General features: G+C 40.7%; 1 protein-coding gene across 2 annotated transcripts in view; it reads right to left on the bottom strand.

Moving 5' to 3' along the window:
• The window catches only part of ksr2 (kinase suppressor of ras 2), a 423089-nt gene that overhangs the window by 306730 nt on the left and 89236 nt on the right, over nt 1-27123 (bottom strand). For both annotated transcript variants that reach the window (XM_043715875.1, XM_043715876.1), the window contains exon 3: nt 18347-18497. In XM_043715875.1, the coding sequence (XP_043571810.1) occupies nt 18347-18497 (151 nt within the window). The remainder of the gene's footprint in view (nt 1-18346; nt 18498-27123) is intronic.

The following is a 27123-nucleotide window of genomic DNA, read 5'->3' as shown; positions in this document are numbered from 1 at the left end:
TCCTCTACCTACCATCAGGACAGTCTGAGAGCTCTCTGCCTCTTCCTTAAAGGTAGGGATAGGCTGTCTTACAAGTGTCCAGTCCTCATCCACAATCACCCTTGTCCATTTTGCTGAGGTCATTCTCACTCTGAACAATTTATCTTCTAACAGATTGGCCAAGGAGTGGCAGATGGAATTTAATTTAGATAAATATGAGGTGCTGCATTTTGGAAAGGCAAATCAGGGCAGGACTTATACACTTAATGGTAAGGCCGTGGGGTGCGCTCCCAAACAAAGAGACCTTGTGCAGGTGCATGGTTCCTTGAAAGTGGAGTTGCAGGTAAACAGAGTGGTGAAGAAGGCATTTGGTACGCCTGTCTTTATTGGTAAGCGCATTGAATATAGGAGTTAGGAGGTCATATTACAGCTATACAGGACATTGGTTAGGCCACTTTTGGAATATTACATTAAATTCTGGTCTCCCTGCAATAGGAAGTATGTTAAATTTGAAAGGGTTCAGAAAAGATTTACAAGGATGTTGCCAGAGTTGGAGGGTTTGAGCTATAGGGAGAGGCTGAATAGATTGGGCCTATTTTACCTGGAGCATCGGATACTGAGGGGTGACCTTATAAAGATTTATAAAATCAAAAGGGGCATTGAACAGACAAGGTATTGTTTTCCAGGGTAGGGGAGTCCAAAGCTAGAGGGCATAGGTTTAAGGTGAGATGGGAAAGATTTAACAGGGGCCTAAGTGCAACTTTTTCACACACAGGATGGTGTGTGCACAGAATGAGCTGCCAGAGGAAGTGGTGGAGGCTGGTACAATTATAACATTTGAAAGGCATCTGGATGGGTACATGAATAGGAAGGGTTTAGAGGGATATGGGCCAAATGCTGGCAAATAGGGACTAGATTAAGTTAGGATATCTAGTCAGCATGGACAAGTGAACCACAGGGTTTTTTTTTGTGCTGTACATTTCTATGACTCTATCTTACTTTCTCCAGTTAGAAGGTGTGTCAATAGACATCCAAATGAGTCCCAGATATGCCTGTCTCTGTGGGGTATGTTGAACATTCTTTGTTCCAATCTTACTTGGGATCACTATCATATTTCTTTCTTCTGCTACATTGATGAATATATTAAAGCTGCTTCCTGCTCATCTGGAATTGGAAAAGTTCATGAATTATTCTTCTAACTTCCATCCCTCCCCAACTCACATGGTCCTTCTCTGACTTTTACCTTCCCTTTCTTGATTTTCAATTTCCATTTCTGGGGATATGCTGCCTAATAATATTCATTACAAACCCACTGACTCCCAGAGTTACCTTGACTACATATCACAGAGTCATAGAGATGGACAGCATGGAAACAGACCCTTCGGTCCAACTTGTCCATGCCGACCAGATATCGTAACCTAATCTTGTCCTATTTGCCAGCACTTGGCCCAAATTCCTCCAAACCCTTCCTATTCATATACTCATCCAGATGCTTTTTAAATGTTGCAATTGTACCAGCCTCCACCACTTCCTGGAGCAGCTCATTCCATACACGTACCACCCTCTGTCTGAAAAAGTTGCCTCTTAGGTCTCTTTTATATCTTTTGCCTGAATTGCCCTGAAGTCTTTTTAAACCTTGGTGACCATTCACAATCCCACCTAGTGTTGTGTCATCAGCAAACTTGAAAATGTTACGCTTAATTTCCTTGTATGAGTCATTCATGTACAAATGAATAGCCAGGACACAGGCATTGATCCCACAATTTTCCATTTGTCCTGTTCTGCTTCAAAAACGATCCACATAAATGCATGTCCTTTCTTTCTTTAATTGTAATGCACATAGTCATGGGGTAGCAGCTATATTCACACAGCTATGTCTCTGCTCTGTCATAGTCATCATGCTTTGCTATTCAGAGATTGTTCTAACAAGGAGATGGGGATAATTAATAAATTTTTTCTGACATACACCAGAAACACAATAATTGTTCAGCAGAATGGTAGCACAGCATTCCCAATCCTGATATTTGTTATCACATTCACGGTTTTCTCTTAAAGGTTTTAATCCAATCCAAATTGTGCGAAATGCATAAATGGTGAATCACTCTGATCTCTGCTTACTGGAATTAATGCTCATAATTTGACCTTTTCTAATTTTCACACAAATTAACAGCAATTACAACAATTAAAGGAAAGCTACAAAATCAACTTGGAGAAGTGAGTATTGTAAAGATTCCTAGTCCCAGTGCTCAATACAGGCAAACCATGACTTTTCTTCTGTGCACTTGTTTGGTTGTCAAGACCTCTAAGTTTTGTGCAATTATAGAAACAAAATAAATTTTTGACAATATTGCTTAAATGATCTACAAATAGTCAACGGCTTCAACCAAGAAATACCCAAGGCTAATTGAGGGGGCTGCATATACCACACTGATTCAGAAGGGTTAGCTTTTCAGAAAATAGGTAAAATTGTATGTTTGGATGCTCAGGAACAGAACATTCACTTCTGGAGTGGCCATGAGAATTTTAAAGTTTTCCATAAAAATTCATGCTTAGTTTATTAAACTCAAATCAAATGACATTTTTAGTATATTTCATATTGTTGAAAGTGAATCACAATTCACGTATCATTTGGACCATGAAAAATACTGATGCTCAAGTGATTGAGGAAATAATCACATAACTTCAAGCAATTTGTGTGTACACTTAAATAGGTTCATACATCAGCTTTGTTACTATTTTCCCAATGCCAGATGTGCAAAATGATATTAACAATTTTCGTGCAGTTTCTTTAAAAATATACAGGGAAGGAGGTGTGATAATTAGTGCAGCCTGGTACATCACTGCCCTGTCATCCTTGGGAAATAGCTTCAGACTAATTGCATTTCCTTTCTGTGGTGGAAGCAATGGTCACTTTCTCAGTAACAAGGTGACCATAGCTTCAGAGGCTGGGTGAAGGTATAGTGTTAGGGACTGTAAAGTGGCTATACATTTCAGCAACAGTCAGCGCCAGTTCAGCTGCAATGAGTTCAAACATAAACAAAAACAGAAATTGCTGAAAAAGGTCAGCAGGTCTGTCAGCATCTATGAACAGAAATTAGAATTAATGTTTCAGGTCCAGTGACCCTTCCTCAGAATACTGAGGAGTTCAAACATTGTGTTCACACACTACTTCTGATAATGAATGAACATGCATTCATGCTGCACCTTCTTGGACATCCTAAAGTGCTTTACAGCCAATGGATTTGTTTCAATGTATATTCGCTGTTGTAAGGCAAGGAAACATCAAAAGCCATTTGTGTACAGCAAGATCTAACAAGAGTAATGCGAGAAATAACTAGACATTCTGTTTTTATTGATATTGCATGAAGTACAATCATTGAGAAGGATACCAAGAAGCACATTTATGCTCTTCTTCAAATGAAACTATTTACATTTGTTCATGGTGAACACTTGAATACAAATAATCAAAAGTCAGTCTTGATCAGTGGTCATGTGATCTATTGAGTCCTTCATAAAAACAAGAGTATCACATCCAGGTCAAATATCCTGATCAAACTCATTGCAGTGTCAGTGGTATTGTAAGCCTGAATTGCATTTCAGTTGGTAAAGTTGAGCTCAGCTAGGTTTTGTGTTTGTTTTCTGCAGATCTGTTAACAGTTTATTTTACCAATTTGTCTTCCTTCATTGTCTCAAGGACATCTAATTTACCCAATGAGTAAATGAATTACCAAGGCCAATTTTTTGGAAAAAGTATACATCTAACATGTAAGATTCCCACAGTCCAACTCTTTGTTATGATCTACTAGTTAATGTATTCGGCATCCTTGAACTTGAGCTGTTTGTAACTGTCAAGCTGACAACTAGAAACTTCTTAGCCAGCTAAGCCTTTACGTTCAAGAATGTTAATTGCATCATCCACCTTTCATAGAGCTTCTAACTCTGTTTCAGTCCTTACCCTGAGGTGGTCTGCAGAAAAGATCAATACAGTTGAAGTGCCATTAAAAATTCTGTTACTTTAAGAGGACTTTGTGTTTGAAAATGCAATAGCCTCTCCTTCTCGTAATAGATACTTTCTGACAACCTGCTCAGAGTTGTTATTACAAAGCTCTGGAATAGGTGGACCTCTTAGCTCAGAGATAGGGACATTACCACTGTGCCACGTGGGCCCTCTTTTCCTCACAATATACCACTACTTTGAGGCTAATTATTTGACACACCAATCATAATGATGACATTTTCAGGTCCTTAATATTGTCTTCCTCAATTTTATTTGCTTCAAACAGCGCTCCTTATTTATCTAAAACTCTATAGTAATTATTTCATTTGTTAAAGCAAATACATTAGTGTGACTTAGGGATTTTGACTGGTTAATATAATTTAAATGATCATGTGCCCATAAACTGCTGATCTTCTCAGTGAATGCAAGATACTACTAGCATATGAAGGAGCTAATCTTGAAGCAGGACCCGATCTACCCAGCCTCTGTTACATATGACGTGCACCAACAGAGTGGCAGATGTCCCTTCTATGGCCCACATAATGATGTTATGGAGCCATAGATAGATGGCTAGATTATAGCATTTCCTCTATTGAGTTGACATGGTGGCTCAGTGGTTAGCACTGTTGCCTCCCTGCACCAAGGATCTAGGTTTGATTCCAGCCCTGGGAAACTGTCTGTGTGGAGTTTGCATATTCTCCCCATGTCTGCATGGATTTCCTCTGGGCGCTCCAGTTTCTGTCCACAGTCCAAAGATGTGCAGGTTAGGTGAATTAGCCATGGGAAATGTGGGATTATAGGGATGGGATTGGTCAGGGTGGGATGTTCTGAGGGTCGGTGTGGACTCAATGGGTTGAATGGCCTGCTTCCACACTATAGGAATTTTATGAATCCAACACAATGTTTGACTGCCTAAAGCAAATGCTGCCACAAAGTTGTCATATATAGGCTAATAATCTTTAATTTCAACAACTGATTTAATACCTGGGACTTTAGTTTGAAGGAAAGCAACTTTAAAGGTGCCAGTACATTATAATTTAAAATGGCTACAGATTTCACCTGACCTATGAAAAGTGCTGAACTGGATTAACAGAAGATATGTCTAGACAGATGCCCTGCAGAATGTCATACCTGCCGTTGTTTGAAAGTCCTGGGAAAACAACCTAATGACAATAGACAACAAACATCTTATCTGGAGAAACCGCCAGAAAAATAAGAAAACCCATTATGCATAAAAGCACCTTGAAGATGCATAAATCTGCTTCAACGGCATATCGGTAGCTTTGACAACAGTAGACTGAACCTCAGTCGATAACATTGATTGTCCTCATTGTGTTCCAACAGCTATCACATTTCTGAAACTACACCTTGTGAAAATCTAAGTTTATAAGCTTGCTTGCTACAGCAAGGGTAATATCAAGAAGGCGAGCAGGAACACGGAACAGTAACAGCAGAACTCCCTATACACTCTTTATCCCAAAGCACAGGCTCTATCACTGTTAGAAGTAGAATTATGTCATCAAGATAGAGAATTTAAAAATTAAAGGAATCTCAGGCATCATAATACTCAGTTGCAGTTTAAATGAGATGGTCTTCAGAAGAAAAAACAGTCAACATACATTCTGGAAACCCAGCATATGATCATTTGAACATATAATTCTTTTTTATTCGTGGAGTTAAAACTTTATTTTAACTCCAACTCTCCCACTGTATAATTTGTTCTGTTTTGCACACTAATGTGTCTGTATGTGTATGACAAGATTCAGCACAGGTTTTTAATCTATTTTAATAAGTTTTATATTTTATTTGAAAGCATTTTACAATAAAACTAACTTCTTATTTGTGTTAACTTGAGATCTGTCTGGCTTATTTCTTCATAAATATTGACATGTGGTCAAGTATTTACTAAATTGCAAAGAAAATCACATCATAAAAAAAACTCATTTATAGACAACCTCATGGATGAAAAAGAATACATTCACACCTGTGGACGTGCTCATAACAATGTGCATCACCTGCCAGATCACATTCAGGGAGAGATGGGTCTGACAGCATTTTGAAAGGCCAGTGTCCTTCTGGCAGTTAGTTGCATAACAAAACAGTTTGATTTCAGCTGTGCATCTTCATTTAGCATTCCAAATATTCCAACAAAGCCACTGCCCTCTTTGGTGATTTTTTTTGCACTTCCCCACATCCCAACATCACTAACTGGCATGGGTAGCTGCAAATATTATGTCCTTAATCTTGGAAATTCATGCACGGTCAGCAGTGCAACATGTCAGCGGGAGAAAGTCCCATTTTGCCATCGTTATGGAGACAGACAAGCACTTATAGGCTTGCTGTTTTAATCTGACAAAAATTGAATTGAATTAGCTTTATTGTCACATGTACTCAAATACAGTGAAAAGTTTATAAGTCACCACTTACAGCACTGTCTTAGGAACAGAGGTACCTAGGTAGAATCCTTAATTACAGAATAGAAAAATAAAGAAAAAAACACGAGACAGAGAAACACCATATGTTGGTAATTATTGTCACACAGTAGCTCTCAGAGGAGTCTCCTTTTACCAAGAGGGGCAGAAAACAGAAGTAGCAAAACAAAAATGGCAATTTAAAACAAGATTCCCATGAGACATTTGCCAAATTGATTTCTAGTAAGTTGCATTGATGAATCCCTTCATGCAAATTTCAAGAAATTCTTAAACAGTGGAGTTAACATTTCACTTACTACCCTGATTTAATCAGATCCTGGGACCTGATTTTAAAGGGCGGCAAGATGCAGTCCACCAGCAAGAAAGTCAGCGTAACCATGCCTACCTCAGCCAGTCTGGGAACCGCATTGGAATTTTGGGAGACTCTGGCAATTAATAACCTGCAGATAAGGCTAAATAATGAGGTGGCTGAAGTAATACCAGAGGGCAGAATCCCATCACCAAGTCACCCTTTATTTACACGTGGAAAATTCTTGGCACTGATCCAGCTTCCTCAGAGCCAGCTCTCAGAGTGAACAGAACCTCTGATACTCCTATTTATATCCGTCAGCCAGGGCTCTTGGTTTGGACCAGATTAATAGCCCCAGTCAGACAGCTCATATTCTAAATAGTCTACCTGGCTGACCTAGGTACAATCACCACATCCCACCCCTGCTGAGAGCCTTTGAAGGCTCTTTAAATGAGACTTTGTGGGGAGAGTTTACAAATGAAAAGGGGACAGTCACATGGCTAGGAATGCATTGCAGAACCCAAACAGTCAGTGATTCACAAGAGAACAGATGTGCAGACAATTTACTGAAGCATGTAAAAACAATAATAGGGTGAATATATTAGGGGATTTCAACTTCCCCAACATTAACTGGATTAGTCACAGCTTAAAGGGTTTGGAGAGGGCATATTTCTTGAAAGGTATTCAAGTAAGCTTTTTACACCTAGAAGATAGAACCTAAGATGGTGCAGTGCTATACTTAATTCTGGGGTAGCCATGATGTGGAGGTGCCAGTATTGGACTGAGGTGGACAAAGTTAAAAATCACACAACATCAATTTATAGTCCAACAGGTTTATTTTGAAGTACAAGTTGTAAGAGCACTGCTCCTTTGTCGGGTAGTCCTATCTGATGCATTGCTCCAAAAGCTTGTACTTCCAAGCAAACCTGTGCGACTATAACCTGGTGTTGTGTAATTTTTAACCTAATTCTGGGGAACAGAGCCAGACAGCTATTCATGGTGGTACTGGAAGTGATAGCATCCACAACACCCTACATTCTAAGTTTGTTATGGATTTGGAAAAAAATGGTCTGTAGAAAAACAGTTTAGATTGGGGGAAGCAGAATTTATTAAAGTAAGGCAGGATGTGACCAACATAGACTGGAAACAGCTAGTTCTGAGCAAATCTACATCAGAACAGTGGGGGGGGAAATGACACTTTAGGGATACATGTCGGAGCAATGAGTTCAGAGTTCAGAGAAAATAGAAATATTCAGAAACAGATAAGAAGGAACAGAGAGGCTTTTAACAGGACACACAGGGAGAAAATCAACAGAGGTCCTATGGAGCGTAGAATGTGTGGAGAGAACTCAAAAAAGCAGATGAGTTTAGAGGAGGCATGAAGAAACACTGGCAGGCAGGATTAGGGAGAATCCCAAGATATTCTAGTATATCACAGGGAGGTGGATGACCCGGGAAACAGCAGGGCCCATTAGGGACCAAGGGGGTAATCGGTGTGTGGAGCCAGAGGACATCGTAGGGTACTAAGTGAGTACTTTCCATCACATCTGTCTTCACTCAGGAGGAGGATGTAGGTACAGAATTCAGGAACAGGTACTGTGAGGCTCTTGATCTTCTGTCATAGGGAGTGAGGAGGTATTGGAGGTTTTGACGAGGGTTAAAAGTGGACAAATCCCCAGGTCTGATGAGTTGTATCTCAGGCTGCTGTGAGGGCTGAAGGAGGGAATTACCCAAATTTTTAATTCCTCTCTGGCCACAGGGAGGTTCAGAGAATTAATGTGGTTCGACTTTTCAAGGAAGGGTGGTAAAAACAAACAAGGAATTACAAACCATGGACTTTTACGTCAGTAGTAGACAAACTATTGGAGAAAATCCTGAAGGAAAGAATTAATCTCCACCTCCTCCATTAACTTTGATCAAAGATAGTCAGTATGGTGTTTTCAGAGGAAGGTTATGCGTAACAAATCTGGTTAAATTTTTCAAGGAGATGACCAGCTTTGTAGATGAAGCTAGTGCAGCTGATGTACTTTATGTGGATTTCAGCAAAGCATTTGACAAGATTCCACGTGGAAGACTGATAATGAATGTAAAAGCAAATGGAACCAGTTTAACTTGGCAAGTTAACCGTTTGAGGACTCTGGATTTATACTCCATGGAATTTAGAAGAATGAGGGGGGAATCTAATTGAAATATACAGATTACTGAATAGCTTGGACTAAATAGATATTGAGAAGATGTTTCCATTGGTAGGAGAGATTAGGACCCAAGGGCATAGCCTAAGAGTAAAGGGAAGACCTTTTAGAATGGAGATAAGGAGAAACTTCTTTAGCCAGAGAATGGTTAATCTATGGAATTCATTGCCAGAAAAGGCTGTGGAGACAAGGTCATTGAGTATATTTAAGACTGAGATCAATAGATTCTTGAGTATCAATGGGATCAAGGGTTACAGGAGAAGGGGGATGAGAAACCTATCAACCATGATTGAATGGCAGAGCAGACTCAATGGGCTGAATGGCCTGATTTCTGCTTCTATGTCTTATGGTCTTAAATCTAAAATTGGCTAGTGGTAGAAGACAAAGGATGTGGTAGAAGGCTTTTATGTGATTGGAAGCCAGTGTCCAGTGGCATACCAGAAGGATCAGTGCACGGTGTCTTATTGTTCATGATATATAAATGATACAGAAGTAAATGTGGGCATATCATAAGTAGGTTTGCCACAAAAAATGAGGTGAGGATTTACTGAGTAGTTGATTGCTAGGAAGAATGTCTCAAGGTACAGGAGGACATAAACAAATTAGGGCAGGTGAAATTTAACCCAGATACATTTGAGGTGATGTACTTCGGAAGAAGTTACAAGACAAGAGAGTACTCTGTGAAAGGAATGATACTGGGAAGCGCACAGGAATTACAGTCATAGAGTCATAGAGATATACAACACAGAATTAGACCCTTCGGTCCAACTCCTCCATGCTGACCAAATATCCTATTTAAATCTAGTCCTATTTGCCAGCATTTGCCCATATCCTCCTAAACCCTTCCTATTCATATATTTGTGGGGTGCTTGTCCATAGATCCTTGAAGATGTCATTACAGGTTAATAGGGTAATTAAATACGCATATGAGACATTTGCCTTTATCAGTCATGGCAAAGATTATAAGAGTAGAGAGATTATGTTGGAGCCGAACAGATCTTAGGTTATTACTGTGTTGTATGAAGCAAATTCATTAGGATGTTGCCTGGAATGGAACAATTCAGCTATATGATGAGGCTGAATAAGCTCCACTTGTTTTTTCTGGAGCAGAGAAGACTGACAGGGACCTGACTGAGCTGCATAAGATTATGAGGGGCATTGACAGGGTTGATAGAAAACAGCTGTTCCTCACACTTGAAGGAGCAGAACAAACAGGCATAATGTCTAGGTGCTGGGCAAGGGGGTTAGAGGAAATTTGAGGAATTTATTTTCACCCAGAGGGTGGTGGAAATCTGGAAGAGTGGTAGTTGAGGCAGGAAACCTCACAACCTGTAAAAAGTATTTAGATGAACACTTGAAATGTTGTAATAAGTGTTGGAAAGTGGGACAAGTATAGATTTGCAGCCTTGATAGGACAAAGGACCTCTTCAGTTCTGTATGATTCTATGATTCTATCAAGACGACCTGGGGGACAAACTGTTTTATTTCACACATAGTGACATTATAAATACTTGTTGGTTCACATAATATTGTAAATGCCTTTAAATACCTTTGGGAGTTATGTTTAAATGCCAGTATTCTCTAAGACTAATGAAGGTGAATGAAGTCCATTTCTCAATCTAATTTTAAGGTGTCCATTGTCTTCATCTGTTTTGTCATGTAAAAAAATATATTGGAGATTTTATTGTTTGGGTCCTTTTCCTGGCACAATGTGCATCACCCCTGACAGAGCGTAGCACCACAGAATGTGTTCCAAACCCCTTGAAATTCCTGTCATTTATCGGTCTCTAATTGAGCCTGCTGATTTTTGATTTGCACAGTATCTGGCTTTACTAAGTCATTAATGATATAAAATGTGACATATAATGTCACTTGTCATTATCAGCTTATGTAAAGGTGCCTCACAATTATTTGAATGGATGCTTCTGGCATTTGGCACAAATAACAGCAGAAAATGGACCAGACACAGAAATGGACAGGGACCCATTCTAAATGGTCCATGACCCACTGCACCGATGTTCATATTAGAAAGAGAAGAAAATAAAAGAAATTTGAGCTTGGAAAGATGAAGTATATGGATCAGAAAGTAGAAGACTTAATTTGCCTTTATTGGGCTATGCTTTATTCCCTTATCTAATGTTTTGCTGACATTACTGAAATTGTAAAGGTATACTTTTTCATCTTATATTCTCACCCACAACACACTGGAGCACAATGTTTGCTCTGAATAACAATGTTGGGGTATAAGACTATAACTGACTTTTCCAGTGACAGTGGCTAACAGAGGAAAAGTGCTCAAATGATCTGCTGCACAGAGTTTGTGCCCATCTGCCAACTGTGGAAATCATTCAACAAAAAAAACACTCGCTATAATCAAGTATGGACTGTTCATCATATTCTACTTTCAGAAAATATAGCAATTAAATGTACAAGTCTACAGCCACAGTGAAAAATTGGATGCGAATGCTCAGAGGAAATTAAAAATATTATCATTGTGAGAGAATGCTAATTGCATACACATTAACACTAACATTAAAGAACAGGAACAAGAAAATTTCAGATGCTTGATGAGCACACTTTGTTCCAGCCACCTACATCATGCTTTCACATATAATAAAGGTCCTTTTCACCTGATCCTCTGCCACTCCCAGCAATCATTCTCTCTTGAAATGCTGAAAATGTGGAATACTCTAAAAAGGCTTTGTTAATGTCTCCCTTATGTATTGTATATCAGATGCACCAAAACCACTTTGATGAGCTGTATTCAGATATTCCTTCCTTTTGGAACTGTCTCCATTTGTCAACATCTCTTCCTTTTGTTATGTGAAAAAGCCACAAGCATAAACTATTACAATTTCAGGGTGCAGTGTACAGGAGAACCCATAATCAATGCTGATGTTTAAAGCTGTGTGTGCCTCTAGTTTCTAAATAAAACTTCTAAACATTACAAAAATGGGAGAGAGTGTAACTCATGAATTATACCTTTGTCAGTTCACCTGTTGGTGTAGACTTGAACTAACGCAGATCAAAGTTTATGTACTCTTCTGACTAGAAATGGGGCAGCTATTATTCCAGTTCTTAATAGTTTTCAAATGACCTCTCTCAGTGTGCTTGCCAGTCTATTGTTAGTTTGTGGTAAATAACAGAGTAGGTCTGTGCTTTGGATCAATGTCCAAAACGAACTAGGCTAAGACTTATCCAAACTCATTTCATTTAAGAGTTTACCAAAAACAGTGTGAGGAGATAGAACTCTCTCATTCAAGATGCAGACACACACAATTTCAGGCCCTCAGAAAGGATATATGTGTGTGCTAATTCTTATAGCACTCACTGCATCATGCATTGCCACTAATTAATAAAAGAAATTGCAGATAAATAACAGTGACAGTTAGCATGACATGTAGATATTCTGGTGCACATCATACGTCTGGAATTTCTCTCAATGACTCTGAGAAAAATATTTGAATGTTAGCACAATTCAGAGCAACTTCCTCTATATTTAATAAAAGTCCTAATTTGGACAAGGCTTTGCAAACCCTGAAAACAGCAATGTCTTCAGTAAAATTGAGTGGAATTGCCAATAAATTGTCCTGAGAGAATGGGCTGGATTTTATGTCCCCACACTGCATGTGTTTTCGATGGGAGGAGAGAGGGCACATAGAATATATCAGGTGGTCAGCCCATTGCCCTCCTGCCCTCAACCAACATGAAACAGAGGCTGGTTAAGGAAGTCTTTGCCTTGCCTGCCCTTAGGCCTTCTAATGCCTCCAAGTGGCCATTTAATGCCCATTTATGTCTCCCAGTGCACCTCTACTTCCATGATGCACAAGGCCTATTAGGGTACCTCTCTCTTAAGATCATAACTGCTTTGTGCGGCCTTGTCTGGCCTACAAGACCACACATCCCAGAGCTTTGCTTCCCCTTCAGCACCTCACCCCACCAAATGCTTCAGATGATTTGCAGTTCCAGATGTCTCAGCAATCTGAATAGTTGGTAGTTCTTGGGAGCAGGACTTTCTTCCATAGTGGGAGGGCAAGGGGAGAGATGGAAATCACCTACTCTCTGTTTGCTACGGCCGCCAGTCACATTGTAATTAACTTAACTAACGGGAGGGTAAGCAATGTGAACACTGGTAAAATTCAGCCCTACTTCCAGCGGCTGGAGTCAAAAATGGCCACTTATGGAAGTTGCATTTTTTAAATTTGTTTCGATAGTGTCCGAGCTTGCTAACAAATCCCACGTCAGTCAATACAATGGTAGGGAGTAAAGTGGGGCTTTACTTATTGGCATTTAGAAGAATAAAGAGGGATCTTATGGAAGTATGTGAAATAATGAAGGGAATAGATAAAATAGAAACAGGGATGTTATTTCCACTGGCCAATGAAATTAGAACTAGGGGCATAGCCTCAAAATAAGAGGGGGTAGATTTAGATTAGGTTACTTACAGGCCCTTTGGCCCAACAAGTCCACACCGACATACCAAAGCGAAACCCACCCAGACCCATTCTCCTACATTTACCCTTTCACCTAACACTACAGGCAATTTTAGCATGGCCAATTCACCTAACCTGCACAATTTTGGACTGTGGAAGGAAATCGGAGCACCTGGAGGAAACCCACGCAGACACAGGGAGAATGTGCAAACTCCACACAGTCAGTCGCTTGAGGTGGGAATTGAACCCGGGTCTCTGGCAATGTGAGGCAGCAGTGCTAACCACTGTGCCACCGTGCTGCCCATAAACTCAGTGGAGGAGGAACTTGTTCACCTAAAGAGTTGTGACTCTGTGCAATGCCTTGCCAAGTGAGTCAGTTGAGGCCACCTCATTAAATGCTTTTTTAAGGCAAAGATAGGTAGATTTTTGAACAGTAGAAGAATTAAAGGTTATGGTGAGTGGGCTGTTAAGGGGAGCTGAGTCCACAAAAAGATCAGCCATGATCTTATTGAATGGCATAGCAAGCTCACCAGGGCCAGATGGCCTACTCCTGCTATTTCTTATGCTCTTATGTGACAGAGCTCTGTGGAACTCTCTGTATTTACACATTCAAAATAATGTCTGGTTTTGTTTTCACAGTATGGAATTTACTAAAAGGGCAGAGAAAGGCTCCAGTGGGAAAGTTACCATCAGCACAGATGCTAATTGTCCAAACAGCCTCCTTCTGTCCCATAACACTTTATTATTCTAGGGCTGGTTTATGTCAACACAAAATGCATCATCAATTCACCAGATATTTTAAATGCCAATACTGAAAATGATTTGGAGATGCCGGTTTTGGACTCTACAAAGTTAAAAATCACACAACACCAGGTTATAGTCCAACAGGTTTAATTGGAAGCACAGTAGCTTTCGGAGCGACGCTCCTGATCACCTGATGAAGGAGCGTCGCTCCGAAAGCTAGTGTGCTTCCAATTAAACCTGTTGGGCTATAACCTGGTGTTGTGTGATTTTTAACTTAATACTGAAAATGTGTTGGTTCCAAGGATTTCTGTATTTATCTTTCAATGCAATCACACGAAAACGATCCCTGTGTGGGAATGACTTCAAAATCGTCATTTTTTCTTCATTATTATCCATGGAACTGTGATTTTATTTATTTTCTAATTTAAATTTATAGTTTTGTACAGTTTTTTTGAGATGGCTAAATTTCTCAGATGCCAACAGCAGATGACACTATTTTTCCAACAGCAGAAACCACCCATTCCACCTGTTACTATAGCTGAATGGCAAGTGGTAACTTCCTGGGGCAATAAATGAAGGAAGTCGGTTAATGTCTGTGTTCTTACTGAACTAAGACTCCAGGTCAATGCCAAGCATTCCCCAAAGACGAGAATGGAGAAAATAAATTAGAGTTAGAGGTACCCAAGGGTCACTACTCTGTGACTTGATGGAACCAGATTCAGGATAAAATAAAGATGAGCAGTTATGTAATAGTTTGACAGAAACACAGAGTCCAGTGGTCTTGAAACATTAATTCTGGTTTTTTTTCAACAGATGTTGCCAGACCTACTGTGTTTCTCTAGCATTCTGATTTTGTTCTAGATTTCCATGGTTTTGTTCTAGATTTTCAACATCCCCAGTTTTTTGTGTTTATTCTAGCATTTATGTAGTACCTTTCACAGGAACACAGCTGGTCCAAAATATATCACCACTAATTGCGTACTTTTAAAATTGCAGATATTATTGTTATTTTGGAAATACAGCAACAAGTTTATACACAGCAAATAGGCACATGCAATATCAATGATCTCCCGGTTCTTCTTCAAAATAATACTATTCCGTCTGACAGGGTAAATGGAAACTTGGTTTAAGGTCTCATCCAATATCCAGCATATGCAACAGTGTAGTACTTCCTCAATACTATAGTCGAGAGTCAGTCTAGATTTTGGGTCTTGCACCACAGTCATCTAACTTCAAGGTGACTTACAGCAGCCCCAAGTGAAAGAGACTATAAGGTTTACTGCCTGCTCACTTAACTGAGGTTAAGACTAACGGAAAGATAACTTTTGAAAAGAGAAATGTTCAAAAATGTGATGTGTAATTCTTAATAAGTTTCTACTACTGCATTCCATCAATACTTTGATCTTTCTAAATTAAGTTTTTGTTACTGAGTTTACAGTACAGTCATGGATTATTTAAATCTAACAATTTTCCAATATGTTCCACAATGTGGAATAGAATGTCTGCATTTTCAGAATACTGTCTCTTGGCCATCAGTTTACTTATTTTGTTGAATATACAACAGATAATCCAATTGACAAAAGGATTTTACTGTCGTTAGAAAAAACGTGTAAGTAAACTTTAAAGACAGCTCAACAAAATAGGCTAAGTTTTGACTTTGTGCGAAAGTGTAAATGTTTAATATTGTGAAAACAAACTGGGAGAAGTAAAAACCATTGTTTTTCATGATTAACATCTCAGTCAAAATCTACCTCAATATGTCTGGTATCATTTATTATTAAAGTAAAAACTTAAAACTATTTCCTCTTCAGGTGTAAGTATTCTGAACCCTATCTATAACAACATATCTCACTTTAAAGCTCTTAAATCAGTTGCATTAAATCTAAGACTACATCTTATGTGGCATAGCTTCCAATGACATCTCAGCAAGAATTACACTGAAAATCCAAACTTTTCATGAATTTTGCAGCAAACACACCAACTATAGAATGTATATATGGAGAAGAAATGTTTATTTGATTGCGTTTTAGAGTACGTAGATGCAGAAGGCCAAGAGAGTAATGGAGTGTTACCAAAAAAGCAGTCTGGATTAATTGTTTGTCTGTGTTGTGTGAATTGAATTCAGGTGGAGTGGCTATAGAGGCGGTCCCAAAATGACCCCATTCCCCTGAGTGAGACAGGAGGAAAATTGACTAAGGTTCCCACTTCTGAATGATAACCAGTAAAACCTGAGAGCGCTCAGCTAGCCGACACACCCTGTCCAGAACACATTGTACATGAGAAACATTTACTTGGCCAAGGCAGCCAGAGACTCTGAAATTGTTCCTCGGCATCATTTCATGCTTTTGAGGGTTGAGAAAATTGCTGGCAATATAAGAAACAAAAACTCAACAGATTTGAACAGAAAACTGAAGCTCAGTGCCTTTAAAAAAAAATTAGATTCCCTACAGTATGGAAATAGGCCTTTCGGCTTAACAAGTCCACACTGACCCTCCAAAGAGTAATACACCCAGACCCATTCCCCTATCCTATAATTACCCCTGACCAATGCACCTAACAGTATGGGCAATTCACCTAACCTGCACATCTTTGGATTGTGGAAGGAAGCCCATGCAGACATTGTGAGCATGTGCAAACTCCACACAGACACTCGAAACAGGGATTGAACCCAGGTCTCTGGCACTGTGAGGTAGCAGCACTAACCACTGAGCCACTGTGCCACTCTAATTTTTGGACTGATCTTTTAAAAATATCTTTCTGAACAAGGCACGGCTTGAAGGGAAAAAGATCTTCTGCTGTCTTTCTACCCCCTAGTGGTAATACAATATTACAACACTTCCCATTGTGCTACATCTGGCACTGTTGCAGTGGCTAATCCTGCCTAATATCAGCCACATCTTCTGGGGGAAGAGTTTGATTGGACAGATGATGCTTTGTTCTGAAATGTTGAAGCTTCATTTATGTCTTTCACTGTTGTCATGGCCCTATTACTAAAACTCCATCAGCATATCTGGTAAACTGAATGGAGGAAAATATTTAGCCAGCTATTAAAGCAGCAGAATTTTATGCAAAGGTCACCAATGTTTGATGCAACGGCCAGATGTGAGAAATGTCCAAAACTTCCATTAAAAAAAATCTGATCATTGGCGATGGATACTCAGACTGGTCTCAGGATGTCAATCACTGTGGGGTTCACAATTGACCCTCGTCAGTCAAAACACATCTTTCCTCAGCTCTTGGCTCAGGAATTTACATCTCACTGGTGATTGCATTTAAAGGAAGAATGCTGCAAAGCTCCAATGAGAATAAAAGTTAACTCTGACAGTGACACAAAGACATGATAGCAGATCAACATCCCAATCTTGTCCCCTCACACAACCATCCATTTCTCCCCCTTCATTTCTTACTCAGGACATCAACACTGCAAGACTCCAGTACATTTTCCAAGTAGGGTTGGACACAGTGGCTCAGTGGTTAGCACTGCTGCCTCACAGCACCAGGGTCCCAAGTTCGATTCCAGCTTCGGGTGACAGTGTGGAGTTTGCATGTTCTCCCCGTGTCTACGTGGGTTTCCTCCGTGTGCTCTGGTTTTCTCCCACAGTCCAAAGATGTGCAGGTCAGGTGAATTGGCCATGCTAAATTGCCCATAGCATTAGGTCAATTAGTCGGGGGGGAAATGGGTCTGGGTGGGTGTGGTGAAACGGTTAAAAATTATGTCCCAATACATGTGTGAATCTAACCGGAATGGAGGTGTTGCTTAGTCCCGTGTGAATCTTATTACACACCTCCCCGTGTGAATCTTCTTATCTGTATGTAACCAGAATGTAATGTGTTTTTTAGCCTTGCTCTTCTGTTCACATGAATGTTTATATCTGGAAAAGAGTATATCACTGGAAAAGTCTCCAGTTCGGAGAGTCTGCTCCGGGGTTACGTTTAACCGCCGAGCGTGGGTTGTTGGCAACCGCCCTACGAGAACTGACGGAAAGATGTGCAGGTCAGGTGAATTGGCCATGCTAAATTGCCCATAGTGTTAGGTCAATTAGTCAGGGGGGGAAATGGGTCTGGGTGGGTTACTCTTCAGAGGGTCGGTGTGGACTTGTTGGGCCTGTTTCCACACTGTAGGGAATCTAATCTAAAGATCAAAGCTGAAATTCAAGATGAATGAGTTTGCAGAGTGAATGGATAAGTTATTCAGTCATGGAGGACATGGGAATCAAACCTAAGGCTGTCCTCACCCAATTCTATCCACATGCATTGTCAACCAGATAAAAGTGACTCACCTGATTTATATACTCTTCTTAGACAGGATAGTGAGGCATTTAATCTGGCACATTCCTCGCTATTTGTTCCATACTTCTTCACCGTTTCACACACTTCCTCATCGGTCATCTCTAACAGTGCTTCTAGTGTCAGTTGGTCAGGGGTTATGTCCTAAGGGTATAAAAATAAAGCTCCAATCATGAAAAGTATTGAATGTTCATGGCTTTTTTAATACCCTTGTGCTGAAACTCACCTCTCAGTTTGAGCTCCTACTACATTAATAAGAAAAAGAAACTAATCATTCAGGCATGTCCTCCAGAAGAAGAGTAGCCCTAATTCAATGCATTCAATTTGTTTCACATTCTTTTATTGCCCTTTATTTCGACCACTGATGTTGTCCATAATGGTTGTTACTGGTTAACATATTAAAATATGTGGGGAATTTTGACTCAGTTGTAGCTAATTCAACTTTTGGTTAGTAAACAGAAACTGAATCCCAGACACTGTTGTTGCGCCTGTGATCACAACATTTGTGGGCGGCACGGTGGCACAGTGGTTAGCACTGCTGCCTCACAGCGCCAGAGACCCGGGTTCAATTCCCGCCTCAGGAGACTGACTGTGTAGAGTTTGCACATTCTCCCCGTGTCTGCGTGGGTTTCCTCCGGGTACTCCGGTTTCCTCCCACAGTCCAAAGATGTGCAGGTCAGGTGAATTGGCCATGCTAAATTGCCTGTAGTGCTAGGTAAGGGGTAAATGTAGGGGTATGATGGGTTGTGCATTGGCGGGGCGGTGTGGACTTGTTGGGCCGAAGGGCCTGTTTCCACACTGTAAGTAATCTAATCTAAACACTTACAGTCATAGAGTTATGCTGTATGGAAACAGGCTCTTCAACCCAACCCGTTCATGCCAACCAGGTTTCCTATACTGAACTCGTCCCATGTGCCTGCATTTGGCCCATATCGCTCTAACCTGTTCCTATCCATGTACCTGTACAAATGTATTTCAAATGTTGAAATTGTACCTGCCTCTACCACTTCTCCTGGCAGCTTGTTCCATACAAACGTCACCCTGTGTGTGAAAACGTTGCCCCTCAAGTCGCTCTTAAACCTTCCCCTCTCACCTTAAACCTATGATGTGCCTGCATTTGGCCCATATCGCTCTAACCTATTCCTATCCATGTACCTGTACAAATGTATTTCAAATGTTGAAATTGTACCTGCCTCTACCACTTCCCCTGGCAGCTCGTTCCATACAAACGTCACCCTGTGTGTGAAAACGTTGCCCCTCAAGTCGCTCTTAAACCTTCCCCTCTCACCTTAAACCTATGCCCTCTAGTTTTGGATTCCCCTACCCTGAGGAAAAGAGCTTGGCTACTCTTTTTCTGCAGAACCACCAACATGCCTGAATGATTGGTTTCTATTCATTCTGTCAATGTCTTTCATGATTTTACAAACCTCTATAAAGTCAAGCGTTAGCCTCCTAAGCTCCAAGGAAAAGTCGTCCCTGGTTATCCAGCCTCTCTTTATAACTCAAACCTTCCAATCTCAGTAACATCCTTGTATATCCTTGTACATCCTTTCCGCTTTAATAACATCCTTCCTGTAGCAGAACTGTACACAGTACTCCAAAATGTGGCCTTACCAACATTGGAACATGATGTCTCAAGTCCTATACTCAATACTTTGACTGATAAGTTCTAGTCATAGGGTATAAGCATGTTCATTTCAACCTTGTTGTGCACTTAATGGTAAAATGTCAAAATAGAAAACAGATTGGGCAAGTGTTTTATGATCATTGTTTGTGTTTTACCTTTAGTTATGAGTAACAGAGAAAATGTTGGATTTCAGCAGCCTAGGACCTTCAGCAACTCTACATGGAGAGGTACAATTATTATATTTGACCAATTAGAATCAAACGGAAGCAAATCCCAATCATGAGAATTTCCCAACAGGTCATGCCACAGCAAAGACAAGCAGCATCCAATCAGATCTGGATGAACAGAGAGGCTGAGGTTAGATAGAGACTGGGAATGGAGTAAGATGGAGTGTGTGGTTTGGGTCCAGGTATTATGGTTGGAGAGTGAGGATGGGTTCAGTTTGGAAGGTAGGAATGTCTGGCTAGAGAGACAATGGGGCTTGGGTGGAAAGGGGGAGGAGCGGAGTCAGGTCAGGTCAGGGTCAGGATGAGAGTGGGAGCAGTTGGAGTGTGATAGAGGGAGTGAGAACCAGATATGGTTAGGATCAGGATAGTCAGGCATTTGTTTGAATATAAAAAGGTTTTTTCATGTATATTTTGTACTGTGGAAGCCAACAATGTGTGTCCATAATAATAAAGGAACAGGCAGCATTAAGGAGTTCATGCATTTGACTATTCCAAAATGTTAGTTACATTCAATACTGCTTGGAAGCAAGGATGTAACTTGTTGTGAAATTTTCAATTAACTATTCAGAAAGGTTCAGGGGTTAGGGAGTTAAGTTAGTTAGACAGAGGTATTCAACGGAGAAGTCTCCTAACTTAGGACTCTTAGTCAGTAACGTACTTAGGGGCAGTAAGAAGTAGTTCCATCCCAGAGCTCCAAAGAATTAGGACGTGGAAGATGTCTGAGGGAGTCAGAGGAAATTGCTAAGTATTGGGTTTAGGGCTCAGGGAAAGCTCTGGGATTTGTGAGGGGTTAGAAGAAGCCATATTCCATTAATAGTTCAGTGTAGCTGAGAATAAGAGTATAGGAGATCCAAAGAAGGTGTTTGACTATATAGCTGAGCAACACTAAAGCTTGGAAAAATATAGCGTAGTTCTAACTTGGTGAAGCCAATAGTCTGTTGAAAACCTGGAATTGTGTCGGGGGTGGGGTTCCAGGGTTAGGTACTCAATAATGAAGAATGATAATCTCTTGTTAAGTTTTAATGAGATTTGGTAACCTGCAGTCTCACTAACAGTTTGTGGAGGGGGGTGTGGTGCTACTGAGAAATCTGTACAATTTTTAGATTAGATTCCTTCTAGTGTGGAAACAGGCCCTTCGGCCCAACCAGTCCACACCGACCCTCCAAAGGGTAACCCACCCAGACCCATTTCCCTCTGACTAATGCTCCTGATCTATATCAATTGTTATTCTGTATGATCTGTGGGGTGCTTGACATATGTGCCTGTTACTACTATTTACCTGACGTTAAGTCTAATTGGATGACACAGACCTGGAAGATGCATCAAGCTGTTTTATTTTCTGATAAATTGGATAAATGTTAAGGGCTGTTTCTGGCAGCAGTGGTATTGGCAGGGAAACTGGGGTGGGAAGCATAGAAGTGGGGGTTGAAACCAACTGTGGCACCAGTGGTAGGTGGTGTTGGTGCTTGAGAGCCAAGTCCAACAGCAGCATGTGGGAAGGGGTGGGTTGGGTCTCCAGGTGTGTGAGGGGTATAAGGAGTCTGGGGAATCCAGATTTTTTATAATCCATGCGACATTGTATAAATTCCTACTTTGGAAATAGAACCAGTCTGACTCAAGATTGAATACATATATGCTCTAACCTCACACCTTTCATGCAGTGTCTGAGCTGAGATGTCACTTTTTTTAAAAAAAAACTTGAAGTTATCTCTGGAATGTGACTTGAAAAAAGTTCTGGGATATACATATTAATGAACCAAAACCTGCAACCCATTCTAAAAGATGAAAGACTTAACAGCAATCTAGGTTTATTCAATATATCGCATTAGTTGTCTGACTATAATCTTCTGCGATAAATTCTCAGTTCTATGATCCTGCTCCACTAGCTATCTGATGAACAAGCAGTGCTCTGAAAGTTTGTACTTCGAAATAAACCTGTTGGACTATAACCTGGTTTTGCGTGATTTTTAACTATTTTTAAGCATTGAGTAGTTTATCAATTGTTCAATTATCAATTCTACTAAAAGGATTGGAAATAAAACTGAATTGGTTTCTTAAATGGGCCTTGCCATGCCTTGCCTATCAGCACAGTCACACAACCAGGCCCTTCCTGAGGAAGGGCTTATGCCCGAAACATCAATTCTCCTGCTCCTTAGATGTTGCCTGACCTGCTGTGCTTTTCCAGCATCACACTCTCGACTTTGATCTCCAGCATCTCTAGTCCTCACTTTCTCCTTCTTAAGTGGGTGCCCAATTCAAAACAAAGTGCCTGCTCGGGTTAGAAATTCTGCCATTCAATGAGATTCTGGCTGATCTTTATATTAAGTCCACCTGTCTGCTTTAGTTCTGTAATCCGTATAAGTCTTTCCTAACAAAAATCCACATAATGAAATTTTCAATTTTTCAATGGAGTTGGTTAACAGCTACTTGGGGATTGCAGGGGTAACTTGATATTTATACAACCCGTTATGCGAAGGAACGTTTCCCAATATCATGCTATATCTTCTCCAGGGGCAATATATCTTTCCTAAAATGTAGTGTTCTAAACTGAATACCATCTAAACCAACTTGGGGTTGTTTTCATTGGAGAAAAGAAGGTTTAGGGGTGACTTGATAGAGGTGTACAAGATGATTAGGGGTTTAGATAGGGTCGACAGTGAGAATCTTTTTCCACGTATGGAGTCAGCTATTACAAGGGGGCATAGCTTTAAATTAAGGGGGGGTAGGTATAGGACAGATGTTAGGGGTAGGTTCTTTACTCAGCGAGTCGTGAGTTCATGGAATGCCCTGCCAGTAGCAGTGGTGGACTCTCCCTCATTATGGGCATTTAAGCGGCCATTGGATAAGCATATGGAGGATAGTGGGCTAATGTAGGTTAGGTGGGCTTGCATCGGTGCAACATCGAGGGCCGAAGGGCCTGTACTGCGCTGTATTCTTCTATGTTCTATGTTCTATGTAAGAGGGTGGATTAAAATTAGGCAAGTATCTGTACGGAAAAGTGAATCGTGATTCAAATGCATATAACAAGCATTCAGAACTGCAAATCTGAAACTTCTGTTATTCTATACATCCTATACTCTGTGATTGACAAAGATTCTTTGTAACATTAACCCGATTGCTGAGTCATATTAACTGTATCGGGAAGACCACTTCCTTCAATGTCCATAATACCCCCAGTGTCCAGCCTGAGTCAAGCTGCTCCTTAAAAGCTTTTTCATCCATTGGTTACCTGAGAGTCAACAAAGTGAAATAAACTCTGTGAAGCCTTTTATTCTCCAGTCTCTAAGCTGCAACTCATTGTAATTGTCTGCTGGCTATATCCTATTCACTGAATAGGGTGGCATGGTGACTCAGTGGTTAGCACCACTACTGCACAGCGCCAGGTTTGATTCTAACCTCAGGTGACTGTGTGGAGTGTGCACATTCTCTCCTTGTCTGCGTGGATTTCCTCTGGGTGCTCTGGTTTCCTCCTGCAGGCCAGGTGAATTGGCCATGCTAAATTGCCCATAGTATTCAGGGATGTGTAGGTTAGGTGCATTAGTCACCGGGAAATTTAAAGTAATAGGGTAGTAATAGGAAATTGGTCTGGGTGGGATACTCTTCAGAGGGTCGATTCGGACTTGTTGGGCCAAATGGCCTGTTTCCACATTGCAGGTATTCAATTTTTAAAAATCACTTCTATCCTTATTGAGTTGCACTGACAAGAACTAACTCTTGCCTTTGAGATTAACCTTTCTGCCAACTTTGGTGGTCATGCCTTCAGCTGTGTAGGCTTCACAATTTACTATTCTTTCCTTAAACTCCTACTCCAACTCTCCTGCTTCCCCTCTTCCTAAAATCACTCCTAATGTTTCCTTCTGTGGTTCAACACACATCTCTACCTGATTTATTTCAGTCGAATTATAACATGGGTGGCATGGTGGCTCAGTGATTCGCACTGCTGCCTCACAGCACCAGGGTTCCAGGTTCAATTCCAGCCTTGGGCGACTATCTGTGTGGAGTCTGCACATTCTCTGTGGGTTTGCTCTGGTTTCCTCCCACAGTCCAAAGGCGTGCAGGTCAGGTGAATTAGCCATGCTAAATTGCCCATAGTGTTAGGTGCATTAGAGGGGAAATGGGTCTGAGTAGGTTACTCTTCAGAGGGTTGGTATGGACTGGTTTGGCAAAAGTGCTTGCTTCCACACTGTAGGAAATCTAATCTAATTAGTGACTCAAAACCAGAAGTGCACTCATTCAAACAAGAAACCTCAAGAGGTTATTTTCATTGTTATTATAGAGGTTAACTATTTTTATGAACAGACAATAGATCGAGTATTAAATAACAATTCTTAAACCATAAAACACATCAGGTAATCCAAGCTGGAGGAACAGGAAAAATTTCTGGCTGTAACAGCTGCTCCTTTTTTGAGGTATTTTAGGTGCTGAAGGTGATTTCCTCGAATTCCAGAAGCAGCAATTACTGTTTTATATGCTGTTGCATTGTTTTGGAACTTTGGAAAAAAAAGTCAAAACAGCAGCAGTTTTAAAAGGGATAAGAACAGACAAAGGAAGCACATGGTGAGGTAATTGCTGGAGAGAGAGAGAGAGAGAGAGAGAGAGAGAGAGAACCCGCACAGTTACTGCCTTTGCTGTTAAAATTCATGTTTCATTGGACATTGGAATGCATCTGGGAAAATTAACAAACAGTGAAATTCACAACTGATCTTGGAGGAACTGTTGGGCGAAGTTCACAGCACGGAATCAGATAAGTTAATCGTTGTTTTAAGTGTGGCTTACAGAGAATCTGCAGTAGTGAATAGAGTGGGTTCTTTATTGATTATGTGTTTTTGGAGCTATGTCTCTTGATTAAACTTAAAATATAAGCTATAACTCTTCATTTAACCTGGGGCAGTATTTGTAGAGGAATAAGACGGTGTTAATTTCTGGGTCTGTAGATTGTGAAGGAGCAAAAATGGCCTTTAATAGAGTGATATGTACTTCTTGTCAGATGTGGGAGTTTAAAGAGAGTTCAAGGGTTGCTGCAGATTTTATCTCCATAAATACTGTTGGCTGCGAATCTTATCAGATCGAATGGATCGGTTGCAGAGACAGAAGCAATGAGGAATTTGCAACAGCAACAGTATGTGATGGATGGCAGTTTTAGGAAGGGGGGAAAAGTCTCAGATACAGTCACATAGATGGGTTAACTCCAGGAAAGAGAGGTAGGCACCTAGTGCAGGAGTCTTTTGTGGATATACCCATTTCAAACAGGTATGTTTGTAGGGGGTGATGGATTCTCAGGGAAACGTAGCACGAACAGCCAAGTTTCTGGTATTGAGACTGGCTCTAATGCAACGAGGGGCACGTCAGGTCCCAAGAGATCAATTGTGTTAGGGGATTCTCTAGTCCGAGGTACAGACAGATGTTTCTGTGGTCAGCAGTGAAAAAGCAGAATGGTGTGTTGCTTCCCTGGTGCCAGGATCAAGGATGTCTACGAGAGGGTGCAGAAAGTTCTCAAGGGGGAGAGGGGCCAGTAAGAGGTCATTGTCCACATTGGAACCAACGACATAGGATGGGAAAGGGTTGAGATTCTGAAGGGAGATTACAGGGAGTTAGGCAGAAATTTAAAAAGGAAGTCCTCGAGAGTAGTAATATCTGGATTACTCCCGGTACTACAAGCTAGTGAGGGCAGGAATAGGAGGATAGAGCAGATGAATGCATGGCTGAGGAGCTGGTGTATGGGAGAAGGATTCACATTTTTGGATCATTGGAATCTTTTTGGGGTAGAAGTGACCTGTACAAGAAGGACGCATTGCACCTAAATTGGAAGGGGACTAATATACTGGCAAGGAAATTTGCTAGAGCTGCTCGGGAGGATTTAAACTAGTAAGGTGGGGGGTGGGGAAAGAGATCAATCTGAGACTGGTACAGTTGAGAACAGAAGCGAGTCAAACAGTCAGGGCAGGCAGGGACAAGGTAGGACTAATAAATTAAACTACATTTATTTCAATGCAAGGGGCCTAACGGGGAAGGCTGATGAACTCAGGGCATGGTTAGAAACATGGGACTAGGATATCATAGCAAGTACAGAAACATTGCTCAGGGATGGGCAGGACTGGCAGCTTAATGTTCCAGGATACAAACTCTACAGGAAGGATTGAAAGGGAGGCAAGAGAGGAGGGGTGGCATTTTTGAAAAGGGATAGCATTACAGCTGTGCTGAAGGAGGATATTCCTGGAAATACATCCAGGGAAGTTATTTGGGTGGAACTAAGAAAGGGATGATAACCTTATTGGGATTGTATTATAGACCCCCTAATAGTCAGAGAGAAATTGAGAAACAAACTTGTAAGGAGATCTCAGCTATCTGTAAGAATAATAGAGTGGTTATGGTAGGGTATTTTAACTTTCCAAACATAGACTGGGACTGCCATAGTGTTAAGGGTTTAGATGGAGAGGAATTTGTTAAGTGTGTGCAAGACAATTTTCTGATTCAATATGTGGATGTACCTACTAGAGACGGTGCAAAACTTGAGCTACTCTTGGAAAATAAGAAAGGGCAAGTGACTGAGGTGTCAGTAGTGGAGCACTTTGGGGCCATCAACCATAATTCTATTAGATTTAAAATAATGATGGAAGAGGATAGATCAGATCTAAAAGTTGAAGTTCTAAACCGGAGAAAGGCCAATTTTGACGGTATTAGGCAAGAATTTTCAAAAACTGATTGAGGGCAGGTGTTTGCAGATGAAGGGACGGCTGGAAAATGGGAAGCCTTCAGAAAAGAGATAACAAGAATCCAGAGAAAGTATATTCCTGTTAGGGTGAAAGGAGAGGCTGGTAGGTATAGGGAATGCTGGATGTCTAAAATAATTGAGGGTTTGGTTCAGAAAAAGAAGGAAGCATATACAGGATAGAATGAGTGTACCCTTAGAAGAGTA

This window comes from Chiloscyllium plagiosum, chromosome 25 (assembly GCF_004010195.1).
Source record: "Chiloscyllium plagiosum isolate BGI_BamShark_2017 chromosome 25, ASM401019v2, whole genome shotgun sequence".
Lineage (NCBI taxonomy): Eukaryota > Metazoa > Chordata > Chondrichthyes > Orectolobiformes > Hemiscylliidae > Chiloscyllium > Chiloscyllium plagiosum.
This window is presented reverse-complemented; position numbering and strand designations above follow the sequence as displayed.